Source organism: Benincasa hispida, chromosome 6, assembly GCF_009727055.1.
Source record: "Benincasa hispida cultivar B227 chromosome 6, ASM972705v1, whole genome shotgun sequence".
Classification (NCBI taxonomy): Eukaryota; Viridiplantae; Streptophyta; class Magnoliopsida; order Cucurbitales; family Cucurbitaceae; genus Benincasa; species Benincasa hispida.
In genome coordinates, this window is record NC_052354.1 from 41,092,363 (window position 1) to 41,108,529 (window position 16,167).

Sequence of the window (16,167 nt, forward strand, 5' to 3'; positions counted from 1 at the left end):
AGGCTCTTCAACAACTCTTGTTGAAGTTTCAGTAGTTTCATTGGAAAGCTCACGTAACACGACTTTACTTCGTGAACTGTGCTCTCTTATATGATCCTCCTCAAGGAAAGTAGTGTTTATTGAAACAAACACCCTATTTTCCGTCGGATCATAAAAATAACCCCCTCGTGTACCTTTGGGGTAATTTACAAAGAGGCATAACCTCGACCGTGGTTCCAACTTCTTGAGATTAGCCTCAAGCATATGTGCAGGGCAACCCCAAATGCGGAAGTGACGTAAACTAGCTTGACGCCTGTTCCACAACTCCAGAGGTGTTCTTGCAACACTCTTGGAGAGAATACAGTTGAGTATGTATACCGCAGTCTCCACTGTGAAACCCCAAAACGAGTCCGGTAAGGAAGTGTAACTCATAATCAAGTGAACCATGTCTAACAAAGTTCTATTTCTCCTTTCTGCTACACCATTCTGCTGAGGTGTACCCGACACTGAGAGTTGGGAAATGATTCCATGTTCTATCAAATAGTCTTAGAATACCGAGTCCAAAAACTCTCTACCTTGATCTGATCGAAGTGTTTTAATCCGTCTATTTAATGCGTTTTCAACTTCAGCCTTGTACTCTTTGAACTTTTCAAAAGATTCAGACTTCCGTTGCATAAGATAAACATACCCGTACCTGGATTAATCATCAGTAAAATTGATAAAATACTCATAGCCACCTCGGACTTGCACATTCATAGGACCACAAAGGTCAGAATGTACTAACTCAAGAGGCTCCTTAGCTCTATAACATTTTCCAGTAAAAGGTCGTTTAGTCACCTTACCCTCAATGAAAGATTCGCACACTGGTAATGAATTTTCTTCTTACTCACTTAGAAGTCCATTCTTCACCAATCTCTCAATCTTATTGAGATTGATGTGCCCTAAACAAAGATGTCAAAGTTGGGCATTTTCTTTTGGAGAAATTCTTCGACGTTTTGATTGAGTTACGCCAGTTTTAAACAATTCCGTATTATGGAGGGAATTAATGGCTAACAGCCTTAGCACATTTAAATTCGATTCCAGATTTTCTGTGCAAATAAAAACACCATCTTTATGAATAAATGCTTTATTCACATTAAAAGAGATAGTATATTTACTTTGCAATAAACACTTTACAGAAATAAGGTTCCTTTTTAGTTTAGGAACAATATATATATTAATTAAAAAAGAAACCTATTCTGTAAAGCTAATTGGAGTCCTCCCACTGTCATAGTTGAGACGACGTGCCCGGTGCCTACTCGTATCGTCATTTCACCAGCCTCCAACTGTCGCCAAGATCTAATCCCCTGAAAAGAAGAACAAACATGGTTAGTGGCGCTTGAATCAATTATCCATGTTGAACCATTATTCTCTACTAAACAAATTTCAAAAAAAAGTATATCACATTTACCTTTATCCGCCTTGGCCGTAACCTTGGCTGCTTTCTTCTCTTTCAGATACCGAGGACAGTTCCTTTTTTAGTGTCCATCTTGGTTACAATGGAAACACTTTCCTTTAGCAACTTGTGGACGCCTACTGAAGTCAAATAGTGAAAGAGTGTGGATGCTAAGGAATTTGAAAGTTGGACTCAAGTAACCTCACATGAAGTTATAATGATGTATTCATAGAGAAAATTGACCTAGATTGTTCCCTAGGGTTTTAAAGTCGCCTAATGATAATTAGATATCCTATCAGGCCAAAGGGCATGTCTGGTTCCATGTTTGGCTAGTGCTAGCCTTGGCCTTGGCTGAGGCCAAGCATCTTTCTTAGGCTATGCTTTAGGCATAAAATGATCTCTTGGATTGGGGCATGCGTAAAGCATGTCCCATAAGGCAATTGATAAAGCTTGGCTTCGGCCAAGGCTGAGGATGAGCACGTTGGCTTGGGCTAGCCAACCTCTTTTTCTATGTCTATTTTGGTCCTAAGTTATTACTGACTTTGTTATTCATATTTGTGCTAGATGTCAATTATATCCTTTAATCACAAAATCACCCATAACAGTTTCTAATCTATAACAACCTATATTTACGAATATAAATGAGTAAATGAAAAGTTTTAGCAATTTAAAGTCCAAGAATATCAAAAGTTTGGAAAATACTTCATCGTAGTTTTGATATGTTTTTAATTGGGTTTTAATTAGTCTTAAAAATGTTTTTCTTTTTCTTTTGTTTTGTATGAATATTAAATATGTAAAATTTAAATGTTTGGATTTTAAATGTTTAAGATAATAAATATCCATGTTTGGATAATCATAATAATTAATGTATATATTTAATTTATCAATTTATTTATATATAACAAAATTAGATTGTCACTTAATTAAATGTAAATGAACAAGTAAAATAGTCATAAATTAAATTTAACATTATTTAATCCCTTAAAAATAAAAATACGTTAATATTTTTATATTAAATATTAATCTAATTATTTAAAATAATTTAAAATAACTATAAATTAATTATATTATTAATAAGTAACAATAAATTTGTATATTAAATAGTTAAAATAGTATAAAAATATTAATGGTAAGTATGTTACTTAAAATTTATTAAGTATAAATAATATATTTATATTTAATAATAATTCACCTGTCTATGATGTTAAAAATCTCATAATATGCAAAAAATTGTAAAACAAACCTAGGGTTATTTATTTTTTTATATTTTTATATTTTATTATTTTGTGTTTAAACCTAAGGTTAATTAGATATTACAAAAATACTCGTAAAATAGTGATTTTTATTTTGATTGATATAGATGACAGTAATGGAATCTGGGTTGAAATCGAAAAATTGTAAAAAATAGCACGTTTAGGTTTTCACCTTACAAAATTAGCATGATTTTCTAAAACTTGTAAAAAAAAATTCTTGGTTCATCTAGAGAGATCGACCACCGAGAATTAATTAAAAAATCATTTTTTCTAACTTACCGATTGTTTTGGGTTTTGTACTTCTAGCCTGATTACATACCGATATTTGCTAAATTTTTTAATGTAATCTTCTCGAATCTTATACCAAATCTTATATTATTTTCAATTTTTTTTCCAAATTTGATTATATTTATTAAATATTATATCAAATTATTAAGTAATTTTTCAATTTTTTAGCATAATTTATGTTTTCAAATTTATATGAATTTTCAAATTTCCAAATGAGTTTTCCAACTATCGAAATAGATTTTTCAAATTGATTCAACATTTTTAAATTTGGGTAAGATTTGAGATATATATAGAATCTCGGTGTTAATCCTGTCCGATTCCACGAAGAAAGCTCAAATATATGAACTTCGGTGTTAATTACGTCCAGGATTTCACCGAGAAAGTTCAAATATATAGAATCTCGGTATTATTTTGCCTGAGATTAATACTGAGATGTACATAATCTTAGTGTATAATCTGACGAAAGTACTGAGAAGGTCTCAAACAATGGATAAGTTAGATGTGCTGAATTGGTTCTAGTATAGTTCTTAGCATTGATATCCATCCATTGGAAAAGCATACTTGTTTGGTGAAATCTGTCGCCTTCTTTCTCGTTTTTACATGATACTCGAGTAGTTATAGCCACGTTTGTTTATGTATATTCTGCCGAAGATCTTTGACCGTAAACTTGTGCTTTCTTTTTAAATTTATTGTTAGCATTTATTTTTTTCTTACAAAGAAACGATTTCATTGAAATGTGAATCATGAAACGGATGTCCCACCATGACAGTTGCAAGCAAATAAAAAAACATTGTTAGGGAGTAGCAAAGAGTAAATACCAACCAAAAATATCCATAATCACAAGCCAAAATAGGAAAGCAAAAGGACAATGCATAAAAAAATGACTAGAAATCTCATCACTAGAGTTGCACATAAAACACCAAAAAGGGGACAAGTGAATATACGGCATTCGCGGTTGCAACCTATCTGCCATATCAATAGCACCAAAACTAAGCTACCCAATCTTTGGATAACGATCCTTCCAAATCATTTCTTTTAGAATAAGATACATTTCATCGATAGACGAAATAAGTAGAAATTCCAACACCTAGAGGTGATTACAAGAAAACTTCCCATTTGGAAAGAAAAAATATAAACTATAATAAGTAAATGGATGCTTAGATTTACACCAAAGAAACAGATTAGATAGAACTAAATCCATGAACGACTCAAAAGGAGAGTAGGAATCCTTGAATAAACGTCCATTACGTTCACACCAAAAAATTTAAGAGAACTCTTGCACAATAGTCAACCGAATTATTCTTTTAGAACCACCCAAAGGATGTCTCACTAATAAAGAAGCAAGAAGATGGGATGTAGAATTAGGACTAAAAGCTTCCAAAATAACATTCCAGAAGCAAATAAGTCAGATTTGGTAATTGTGTATATATGTTTAACCCATTTGAATGAAACCCATGAATTATAATTTTCATAATTAAAAAAATGCCATGTAGCATTGTAGATAGGGGACTTGACATGCATTATGCTTTTTACAAAATAAATCATTGGACCAAAAAACAATGATAATGCATAAAACTTCGTTACAAGCAATCAAATATCATTTCTCAAAGGAAAAAGAAGTTGAAAAAGTAATCAGGAAGCAGGTGGAGTCTCTTCATCTTGACCACCCACATGGTATTCATATGAACTGTATTTGGTGACATTATGTGCTATCAAAAGCCAAACATGAGTGATCAGTTCACCACCTTGTCTGATGTGTTCTGAATGATATTCCATTTCACATTTACTTGCAGCATATCCCATCATCTCAAACCACATGCTGCCAAGTAGCTTCCATTTGTCTTCATTGCTCAGAGTCAATAAGCTATCTGCAAGCTCTTTTACATCCTTCATCAGATGCCAATTCCCTACAACTACTTTCTCTGCTTCTGATTCAATTGGTTCATGTGGCTCTCTTGCATGAAGGATACTTTCTTTCTGTAAGTTCAAAATATCATTGCAGACATCCTCTTTCTTTAGACGTCCAGTTCTTGTGAACTTCCCGAGCTTCACGCATGAATGATCAAATATAATATCTGCAGTTGTTGTTGATAGAACATGGGAACGAGTCACCAAAAGGTACATCATATAATCTGATAGACTCATGATAGCTTCCGTTTTGTTACCTACACTAGCATCACGATAACATTCGATGTTATAGAAAATATTTGTTGTGATGTGCCATATGAAGATGCACTTATCGAAAGGTCTCTTTGATACAGTGGTTTCCATTGCTTTGATCAATTTGTTTTCATTGTTGAAATTCAGTTTCTTTTTGTACCTATCGATTGTCCATTGGCCTCTTTGATCAAATTCTTCTTGTCCTTTGATCTTCTCTATCTCTCTCAGTTCTGTGACCACAAGTTCTTTCACTTCTGGAGGGATGTCAATTCGATCCAAACTCAATTGCTTTCTGAGTTTCATATCCATCCCCCAGTACCTGAGAATTTTGATTCTGCTGTAGTTCCGATGCTTGGTTTGCAAGCAGAAATCTAAGAGATTGAACTGCCCCAATGTGTTAGACCACCTTCTCCAAGTTGCTGACTGAGGGGCTAGAGACCGCAGGAAACCCCCAAGGATAGGAAAAGCTTCATGGTGCCTGACCATCTGGACTATAGCCCAATCTGTGAATGGCAGTCTCAAGATCTGATAAATCTCAATTATCAGAGCTGCTATCAACACAAAATGGATGAACCCAATACTAATATTATACACAAATGCATCCTTGAACAATACAGAAAATCCACATAGTGTAGCAATCACACTAAGCAAACTTATGAAACGAAGAATTAAACCTTTACGAGTGTATACAACAGGTGCCTTAGTGTAGAGGGCATCATACATGAAACCCAGTTCAGAATCTGTAATTCTGAACACATCTTCATACTTACAATCATCAATGTATAGCTTTTCTTGATCACAATCGGTTGGAGGATAGTAAAGCCAATTCTCAAGATGAGGTTTCAGGCAGCAAAATCTGTAGTAAGCTCTTAAGATCAAGTTTGCCTCTGGAAGTTCATTCTCTCCCTGTGGCAATTTTTTAAATAAATCAGCTACTTCGTGATATTTGAAGAAATCAGCAATTGTGAAGCCGAAGTTGCCATTGAGTGCTGATTTTAGAGCCCATGAAGTCTCTCCGTACTTGATTATTCCAGCCACAGACATGGGTATGTAAAGAAACGATGTCTTGGAATTCGTCCATGACCTTATAAGAATGTAAAACATAATCGCCACTTGGATCACCATACTGAAAACTTGCCGCACTCCTAATTGGTTGTCTTCAATCGAGTAGGCTGTGATTGTATCTGGATTTCCTATCTGCATGAACATCAGTGGTGCCAACAACGCCTGGACTTGGGTGTGCGTGTTGCGCTTTTCACGGCCGATCTCTATTGTCGTGAGCTTTCCCAGAACAACGGTTGCTATTTTAGCAGCTAACAAGTACGAAAACCATACTGTTAAGCTCAGCTTATTTCCTGGTGTGTGCCTTCTACGACTTCCATTGAAGGTTAGGATTACTTGGAACACAAAGTTTGCCAATACTAGCAACTCAATGCCCCAGTAACTCCATATGAAACTGATATGTCCCGGTACAATAAGCTCAAATAATTCAGAAAACATAGTGCCGTCTCTCTCTTTATAATACAAAGAAGTGAACAATACTTGTAAACTTCTACAACATACAACACATTTCCATTCTTATCTCTGAATCATCTCCTTCCTTCCTGCATCCACACCCCCAACAGAAAATCAATATATATATATCGATATATACATACAAGAAGTTGAACTAAACGCTTAGGCTCAAGGCGTTGCTTTGAAAAGACGCACACACCTCTTGTGAAGCTCCAAGGCTGGTTTTTTAAAAATACTGGACATGGGAAAACATTTGAATGATAAGAAAGAAGAAAGTCATACCTTAGGAGAGAGCTTGGAGGCTTCAGAAAGAAGAAAGGTGAATCACCAAAACCAGAAAAATGAATAGTAACAAAACAGTTGGAAGAAGCTAAGGAATTTAAAAAGCTACATCACATATATAAGAAGAAAGGAGCAGCAATCTTCTCCGACATAGGCTTAAACTGCAAGCAAAACTTCTGACCTTTAAGCTTCATGTATCTTGTAAGAAATTAGCATCTTCACCGCTTATTCCTTTCAGAAGAATAAGAATTGCTTACCTTGGAGATAACTTTTGGCACCTTATGGTAGTCTAAGCACAGCATAGGCCACAGGTAAAACCCACATGGGAGCTAGCCTTGGGAAATAGAAACATTATAATGTTATTATCTTTGCACCTAAACATTCAACACCGTTTATAGTAGTTGCCATGCAGACATATAATAACATCTATAAATAAACAGATGGGACAGTTGCAAATATAGATATTAGACCCAAAGTATTAATAGATATAACATAATTTCAAAAAAATTGTAAATATGACCAAATGATAGACCATATCATTGGTAAGAGTCTATATAGACTTGTCTATATTTACAATTTTTTTAAATGATGTTATACACTTGGTTATTATTTTTAAAAATGCTACCAATTGTAATTGTGTTTAATTTCTAAAGTAAACAATTTCATTATTGAGATTATATATTAAATTAAGTCAACCTTAATTTGGAAGTTTGTTGAGTATATCTTTAATAGTTTGTGATCTCTTTCTACTTATTCTACTATTTCTTTGAGTTTCTTCCCCTTTCAGATGAGAGAAATTCCTTTCTAAGTTTGTTTGTTTTTGCCAGTTGCAAAGGTTAGGTTTTGAATTTTGGAATCTCTGGATATTACTGAGATTATTTAACAGCTCACTAGGAGCATTTGAACATTAATTCTTATGGTAGTTGTATAATTTTCGGTTAAGTCGAGTGAAATCTACTTCATTTAGCATATGAATCTTGAAATTTAAGCTTATAAATATTCATTAAAAGTTTGTTAGTTTCACGGGTTTTACCATGGATTTTTTAGTGGACATTTAATATCTTTGTTTGTTTTATACGACTTCACTTTTTAGAACCCATGATATTATTATCGAAGAAAATTTTGAAACTCAATGTGACGTGAGTTTTCTCATACTCTCTTTGTAGGTGAGATTTTTATACTTGAACGGTGGTTTGAACGTAATGCTCTCCTTATAGCTCTTCTGTCTAATATTTGGTTTGAACGTAATCGGAAGGTTTTTCATGATAAATCTCTCTCTTGGTATGCTTGTCTTGATTTGGCTCGTCTTCTTGCTTCTTCTAGGTCTTCTTTTTCTAAGGTTTTTTCTAATTATTCTAGTCAGGATATTAGCTTGAATTAGAGTGATTTTATTTTCTTTGTATAACCATGTTTACCCTTTGATGTGTTTTCCTTTAATTATTGTTTCTTGTATTTTGATCATGAAAAGTATGAAAATAATTAAAATAATTAAAAAAAAAACTTGAAAGATGAAAATTAAAAATACAATTTAATTAATTAATGACTTAATATCAATCAATCATACTCATTTTGTAACAAACTTGACTGTGATTTGTGCAACTTTTTCTATTATAAATTACTTATTTTAGTATTTAAAATGTTTTTTAAAGAAAATTTTCATAAATAAAAAAATATTTTTTACTGATAACTATCAACTTCTATGAAAGAAGATTAAAATTTTGTTATTTTGTGTAAATAATTTTTTTTTTCTATTTTTGAAACTCCGCGGATTTTCGATGATGGGAAAAAGGTAAATAATTAGGGAGAGAAATTTCTGAATTAGGAAATTAAAGAAAAAGAAAGACGCAATTATTATGATGAAAATTTAAAAGCCTTGGTACTAAATTCTAACTTTATAAACATATAATTTAATCTATTTGCAATTATTATAATGAAAAGTTAAAAGTGTAGGTACTAAGTTCAAACTTCAAAATTTTTTAATCTAATCCATCAATTCTTTCCTTTCTTGTGGGTGTTTTTGTCTTTTTCAATGAGCTCCTTTATTTGAAACTTTTATTATTATTTATTATTTCTGTAGGCCCTTTCTTGCAATACATTATTTCGTGGTATGAAGTCTAGTATTTTATTGTATTTTTATTTTAAAAAAACCAAAAGAAGGTATAATTAAATGAAAAGAATGGTAAAAGAATGTATTCCTATCTTCTGTGAGATTAAAGAGAATATTTCTCAACGGAAAACAAAACACGTGCAAACATGTTTTCTATAATAATATATTTTTTTGAAAAATTGTAATAATAAAATTGACAATTATCTAAACTCAAATGATATATAGAATGTATTAACCATTAAGAAGTTTGTGATTTTGAATCTTTTACCTTTTTTTGTACTAAAAAAGATTTTTTTGTTTGTTTTGCTATATTAATAATAATGAGGCGTTGTATTCAAGAGATTATACGAGAGGTATAAAATTGACTCTAGGGTGTACGTCAAAGTTTTATCCCAATAGAAATGAGGGAAATATTGATATAAGTTGTTATACTTTTAGCGATTTCTGAAATTCAATTTCGACTTTAAAAATGTTATTCGAAATTTGGAAATAGTAAATGAGATTGGTTATCAAGTATGCCCCATAATAAATGAATAATAAGAAATAGAAAATGAGAATGTTATCAAGTAAACGTTGAGTTTTATTTTTAATAATTTTTAATAAGGGATAGTTGCAAATAGAGACATTAGAACCAAAGTTTAGCAGATATAACATAATGTAAAAAAAATTATAAATATGACCAAATTTAAATAGTCTATCAGTGATAGACTATATTATTGGAGCCTATCAGTGATAGACCATATCACTGGTAAGAGTCTATCAACGATAAAAGTTTATCGTTGATAGACTTGGCTATAATTGCAATTTTTTTAAAATGATGTTTTACACTTGGTTATTATTCCTAAAAATATTACCAATTGCAATTGTCTTTTTAATAATATAGACCCAATTTTGGAAGCGGTTTTTATATTTTTCAAAATTAAGTCTATGAACAGATGAGAATAAAAAACAATAACACAAGAAATAGAAACGTTATAAAAAAAAAAAAAAAAAGGACTTGTTTGATAACCATTTTGTTTTGGGTTTTCTATTTTTCAAAATTAAGTCTATAAAAACTATTTCTACTTATAGCTTTCTCGTTCTATTACCTATTTTTTAAAAAATACTTTTGAAAAATAAAGCTGAATTTTAAAAATGAAAACTAAAAAAAAGAAAAAGTAGTTTTTAACAACTTGATTTTGTTTTGAATATGGTCTAGAATTCAAATAGGTGTTTTTAAAACGTGAGAAGCTAACCAAAAACTTGTGGGAAAACAAATGTAATTTTTAAAAATAGAAAAAAAATAAAATAAAATGATTACCAAATGAGACCTTAGTTTTTAAAGTTTGGTTTTTTAAAGTTAAACTTATAAACACTATTTTTCACTCCTAAGTTTCTATATTTCTATAACCACTTTTTACTATTGTTCAAACAGTCAAGTTTTGAAAACTAGACTCTGTTTAGAATTATTTGGTTTTTTTGTTTTTGAAAATTAAATGTATTTTCTCTCAATTTTCCACTATGGTTTTTATCTTTATTGAGTAAAAGAGTTGAATTCTTAACCAAATTTCAAAAAATAAAAACAACTTTTAAAAAACTTTTTTTGTTTAGTTTTCAAATTTTGTCTTGATTTTTTAAAATATTGTTAGGAAGTATGTCTTGGTTTTTGAAAATATTAGTAGGAAGTATATAACTAAGCAAAAAAGTTTAAGGTGGAAAAAGTGTTTTAGGGTTAATTTTCAAAAACTATAAACCAAAATTCAAATTGTTAGGGTTTAAAAATAGTTTTCAACTTGTTTTTGTGTTTTAGAATTTGATTAAAAATTTAAGTATTTTTTAAAAAAGATAAAAATCATAATTGAGAATCGAGAGGAACGAGCATAAGTTTAAAAAATAGAAAATTAAAAATGGAATCCTCGTCAACTTGGGCGTAAAATAATCATTCAAATAAGAATTGATATGAATATTTCATATCCTACCCTACAAATTAAACGTCGAAGTCCTAATTTTATAGAGATTATACAAACATCCATGGAATGTTGGTATTGACAAATATTCAATTATTTCTTAACAAATCATGACAATTAAAACTTTTATAGACAATATTTGAATTAACAAATAAGGGTTGTTTGGGGCATTGAGCTAGTTATTATAGTCTGTGAATTATAATAGTCTCTATGTTCGGGGTGTTATCTATTTTAACATAAGTTATAATAATTTTTATTTCGGGTGTAGACTAAAATAGTATATGTTATAATAATTTGTGTTTGAGATATAAACTATTTTAGTTTGGGCTTTATTAGTCGGGATTTGCCGTGAAAGTTATTTTTGTTCGTGTTTAGGTTTTTTTCTACTATTTTTTAATTTTTTTAATTAGATCTTTTATACTTTAATTTAAGAAATGATTTTGATTACAATTTTTTTGTTTCATTGTTTATAACTATACTAATTTTTTTTTTTTTTAAAAAAAGAAAAGTCAAATTTGATTATTATTATTATTTTTTTTTTTTGTAATCACATTATTTTAGTACTTTAATTTAAGAAAATAATTTGATTCTTTTTCTTTTTACTTCATTTTTTTTATATATATACTAAAGCTACAAAGAAAAACCACGTTGAAACTTTTTGTTTTTTTTTTTTTTTGTAATTACATGTTCAATACTTTAATTTAAGAAAACAATATTTTGTAATTTAGTGGTTCTATATTATTCTATACTTATGAAAATTGAAAATCCATTCAAAATTATGTGAACATATTTATACGTACTTGACTATACAAAAACTAAACAAAAAATATACGAGTGTCAATCATGAAAATTCATTATTCACCGAGGTTAATTGTGAGTTCACACTAGTTATCTATAGCTTCTTCTTCTCTAATCTTGATCCCAAGTGAAAGAGTGCATGTCAATTATTGGAGATTGTGCTCTAAATCTCATAGTTTATAATGTATAAACGAAATTCATTTATTTAATAAAGTAACAAATTATTTATTTGACATCTAGAATTATTTAACTCAATCCAATTAACAAGATCCGAGGTTATTTAATGTAACCTAAACATGTATGTGACTGACATACAAGTGGATCATGTTTAAGTAATAATATAAATAGTCTGTGGTATATGGATAAGGTTGGGTATCTTGTCCTTATGACACTACAGATGCGACTCATGTTGTAATTGTTACAATGGTTGTTAAGTGTTACAAACAATTCGATCTTAATTTGTTCATGTAGAGACATGTGAGTGAGGGTATCCTATACAAATAGTTTGTATAAGATCGAACCACGAAATGGTTAGTCTTTCTTTATAACGGCATTGCTTGAAAATACTTATATTTCACTAAGATGACCATAGGTAACTTGACATTAATTCCAAGTGAGTTGTGAACTCATGCCCATAAGGGTAATCCTTTGATCTTTATGGTGAGAGTGGCTAGATTAATCGACTCAATATGTCTACCATTTTGGGGATTTGTCTAAGTGGGGGCTTGGGAACACAGCTACACAATATGAAATTCACTCTTTCCCGTCTTGAGGATAAGTAGATGAATTTCTCTCTTAAAAGCTGATTCCGAGTCTTAAACAATGAGGCGCCTCACCCTCTCATTGGCTAGAGAAGAATTTAGTTTATAGTTGAACTATAACTAATTGTTTATTAGAGAGATTAGTAGTACTTAAGAAGTTAAATATAACTATAGGTATAAAATGATAATTTATCCCAACTGTAGTTACGAGCACTTTGTGAATGGTCAGCTTACGATTGATTGGTTATATCCATGGACACAGAAATATATCTACAATGCGAACAGTGCAACTTTAGTGAAGTGGCTGACGGTTAATGAATGTTGATTAATTAAATTAAAGAGTTTAATTAATTAATCTCGCATTATTGAAGTTTCTAATCTGTAGGTCCATGAAGTCCCCTTGCTAGCTCACTAATGATAAAACTAGGGGTATTCAAATAACCTGACAACCCGAACAACCCGTACTACCTAACCAAAATATAAGAGTTGGGTTAGGTTGTATTTTTCTATTTTTATTAGGTTTGGTATGGTTGTGGGTTGACTAAAAAGAAAAAAATTGGGTTGACCAAACCTAACTCGAATTATATATGTATATATGTATTTGTATATGTATATATATATTATTTTTCTTTGTTTAAAGTTTTATTTGTATGGATTAATTTGTGAATTTATAATATTTTTCTTTTAAAACGTTTATGATATTTGTCTTTGTTTAAAGTTTGTAATAAATATCATAGATATCTGGTATTTAGCATTTGAATTTTATGGAATTTTAGTTATTACTCATATGTTGTATAAATTTACATATTTTTTTTATTAAAAATAAAAAATAAGTTATAACCCGACAACCTAACCCAACCAAACTCGATTTTTAAGAGTTGGGTTGGGTCAGGTTGGAAACTTTATTTTGGGTAGCCAATTCAACCAACTCAAATTTTCGGGTTGGTCCAAAAAACACCCTCAATCAGACCCAACCCAACTCATGTACACTCCTAGATAAAACAATAGATAATTATTTTTTAAATAATTTGAATTGTTCAAATTATTTAGGTAATTAAAGTGTATATTATATTAATATGATTAATATAAAGTATAATGTATGTTGATACATCATTGTATGTAGTTAATTATAAATATGATTTATAATTAAAACTATATACTATGTGGGAGATAAATATATGAATAAGATTCAAATATATTTATTTGAATAAGATTCATATAAATAGTATAGGTTAAATTTAATGTTGATAAGATTCATATTAAAACTATAGGTTATAAGAGAAAGTTGCATTTTAATATAATTAGGATGCATAATATATGGTTTATTAATCAATGGTTAATTAATCAATCATATCTTATATTATAAATATTATTAATACAATTTTGATAATGATGTTATTAATCTAACTATAAAATAACATCCCCTACAGGGAGTTATTTCTTGCACATACAGAGGGAGTTATGGAACTTCTCTTTCCCTCCTCTTTGATAAGTCTTTTGTGAATAGACTTAAACAGTGTGTGATACGTGAAATTTTTTTTATAGAAGAAGAACTCTCTCCAAAAAAAAAAAAAAAAAACTCTCCCACTCTCTCTCAATTCTAATGCCTTTACCTTGTTCTCTTGTCTTGAGAATAGCAAAGGTTCTGAGTGGTGGTACTCGTTGGGCTGATTTCCAGTGTATGTGCAAAAGAGTTCATGGTTTTTGTGACTTTTGAAAAGGATTAAGAGGGAAATTATTCAAGGGTATGTAATTTCTTCTTCCTTTCCTCTTAATTAGAAAGTATGCGTATAATTATTTAACAATGTTTATCCTCTGTGATTTTGTATGAATTTCTCTGCATTTTCATTGTTTCGAAATTGAAATAATTGCACGACATTCACACCCTTCCACGAGAAATCCTATTCCTTCAATTGGTATCATAGTCAAATCATGCATTTGTTTTTCAATTTTGAAAAGAAAATCAGACAAAAGGTGGGTGTTCGGCATCATGAATGTTGGTTTGCAAAAATGGATAATTTCAAGTTTCGACACTTAGATTTACTACTTTAATGTTGATCAATGTTGTAAGAGACTGTTGTTTTTTGCAATTTATTTTATGCTATCAAGTCTATAATCCTATGTCGATTGAGGAGTTAGAGTCGCTAAGAAGATCGGTGGAAAACGAAGCAAAAACAGGACAAGAACGAAGCAGAAAAATGCATTTTGTGCTAGAGTGTAAAGAAGAGTATTGCAACGCTAAGATTTACTCAACGGAACACGGAACCCAACGTTGTGGCGCTTGGCGACAACGTCACAACACTGCTATCGAGCGTCGCGATTCTGGAGGAAGCGTAGCGTTACACTACGGCATAAACATCGCGCCATTCTCCAATAGCGTCGTGGTGCTCTGAGGTTGCACACACGCATTCCAGGTAGTTGGCAGTCGTGGGTTTGAGGCTCCAAGCAGTTTTTGGCTAGTTTTTTTTTTTCGAATTATCATGTAGTTTTTATATTTTAACTAATTAAATTAATATAATCTGATTATATTAATTTAATTAGATTTTAGGGTGCCAAAATTCGGTCTATTTTTTGTTATTTATTTAATTTATCATTTGATGTATGGTTAAATAATATATGTTACATATTGTATGTCATATAGATTAAAATCATACCTTAGGATAAACATTAATCATATCATATTAAATATAAATGTTATATTATATAGTTTCATGATTCTATAAGCATGTTGATAGCTCTCAAAAAGAGCTAGTTTTATATCCTTAACTCTATCCATTTTGTATAATTCTTATGCATAAAACGTTTATTTACAAAGGAGTCACTTAGGTGAAAAATGAGTCAAATTAGTGTCAAAATGGAGTTTAGAATCAATAAAATTGAAGAAATGGCGAAAACTAATGACACTCAATAGAGCGCATCTGGTAATGCAGGCAGTGTCATGACCCTTGCTTAACGCTGACGCGCGACGCTTGAAGGCAGGAGGCAAGAAAAAAGGGCAGCATCGCAACACTACCCTCAACGTTGCAACACTACGTAGATTGACAGAGTTCCAACGAATCCACCACCTCATCGCAACCAAGCATAGCATCAGAGTTGTAACGCTCAAGGTCTAAATTGTGTAAGAGCGTTGCAATGCTATCATCAATGCTGCAACGCTACACCTGTGATATAAAAGCAAAATTTTGCACTTTTACAGGGAAGACCAAAACACAACTCGATTTTCTCTCAATTTTTCTTAGCTTTTTGCACTTTTTCTTTCATTCCTTCCTTACCTTTGATGCATCCATGCTATTCCTTGGTCAAATCTTGAAGAAGATGCAACATTAAGGTAAGTATTCTAGTTTAGTTTAGGAAGATTCTTAATCTTCTTGGTATGAGGCTGAATCTTTAATAATTTATCATGTAATTTCTTGAATTCTGTAACAAACTCTTGCTGAAATTGATTCTTGAATGTGATATAATTTCTATGCATTGGATTTAAATTTTTTTTGTCAACTTTCTTTTATTCAATGAATACTAGAAATATAACATGCTTATGTGCTTAATTTATTAGGGCAACCACAACTAAAAAGTGCAAATGTGTGAATTTAGGTTATTAAGATTAATCTAGTTCACAATTATGCATGCTTTGGAATTCAAGGAA

At 30.8% G+C, this 16,167-nt stretch overlaps 1 protein-coding gene and 1 long non-coding RNA gene across 2 annotated transcripts; one reads left to right on the forward strand and one right to left on the reverse strand.

The window, feature by feature from the left end:
- Positions 1-4,414: 4,414 nt before the first annotated feature.
- LOC120079385 lies at positions 4,415-7,380 on the reverse strand. Its single transcript, XM_039033549.1, has 2 exons — positions 6,913-7,380; positions 4,415-6,719 (listed from the first exon to the last, which is right to left on the reverse strand). Exon 2 carries the CDS (start codon positions 6,613-6,615, stop codon positions 4,588-4,590), a length of 2,028 nt encoding a protein of 675 aa, XP_038889477.1. The 5' UTR covers positions 6,616-6,719; positions 6,913-7,380; the 3' UTR covers positions 4,415-4,587.
- LOC120079386 lies at positions 4,937-15,956 on the forward strand. The gene is made up of 3 exons (XR_005482230.1): positions 4,937-5,073; positions 14,162-14,938; positions 15,455-15,956. It is a non-coding gene; the product is annotated as an uncharacterized LOC120079386 (long non-coding RNA).
- Positions 15,957-16,167: the final 211 nt, after the last annotated feature.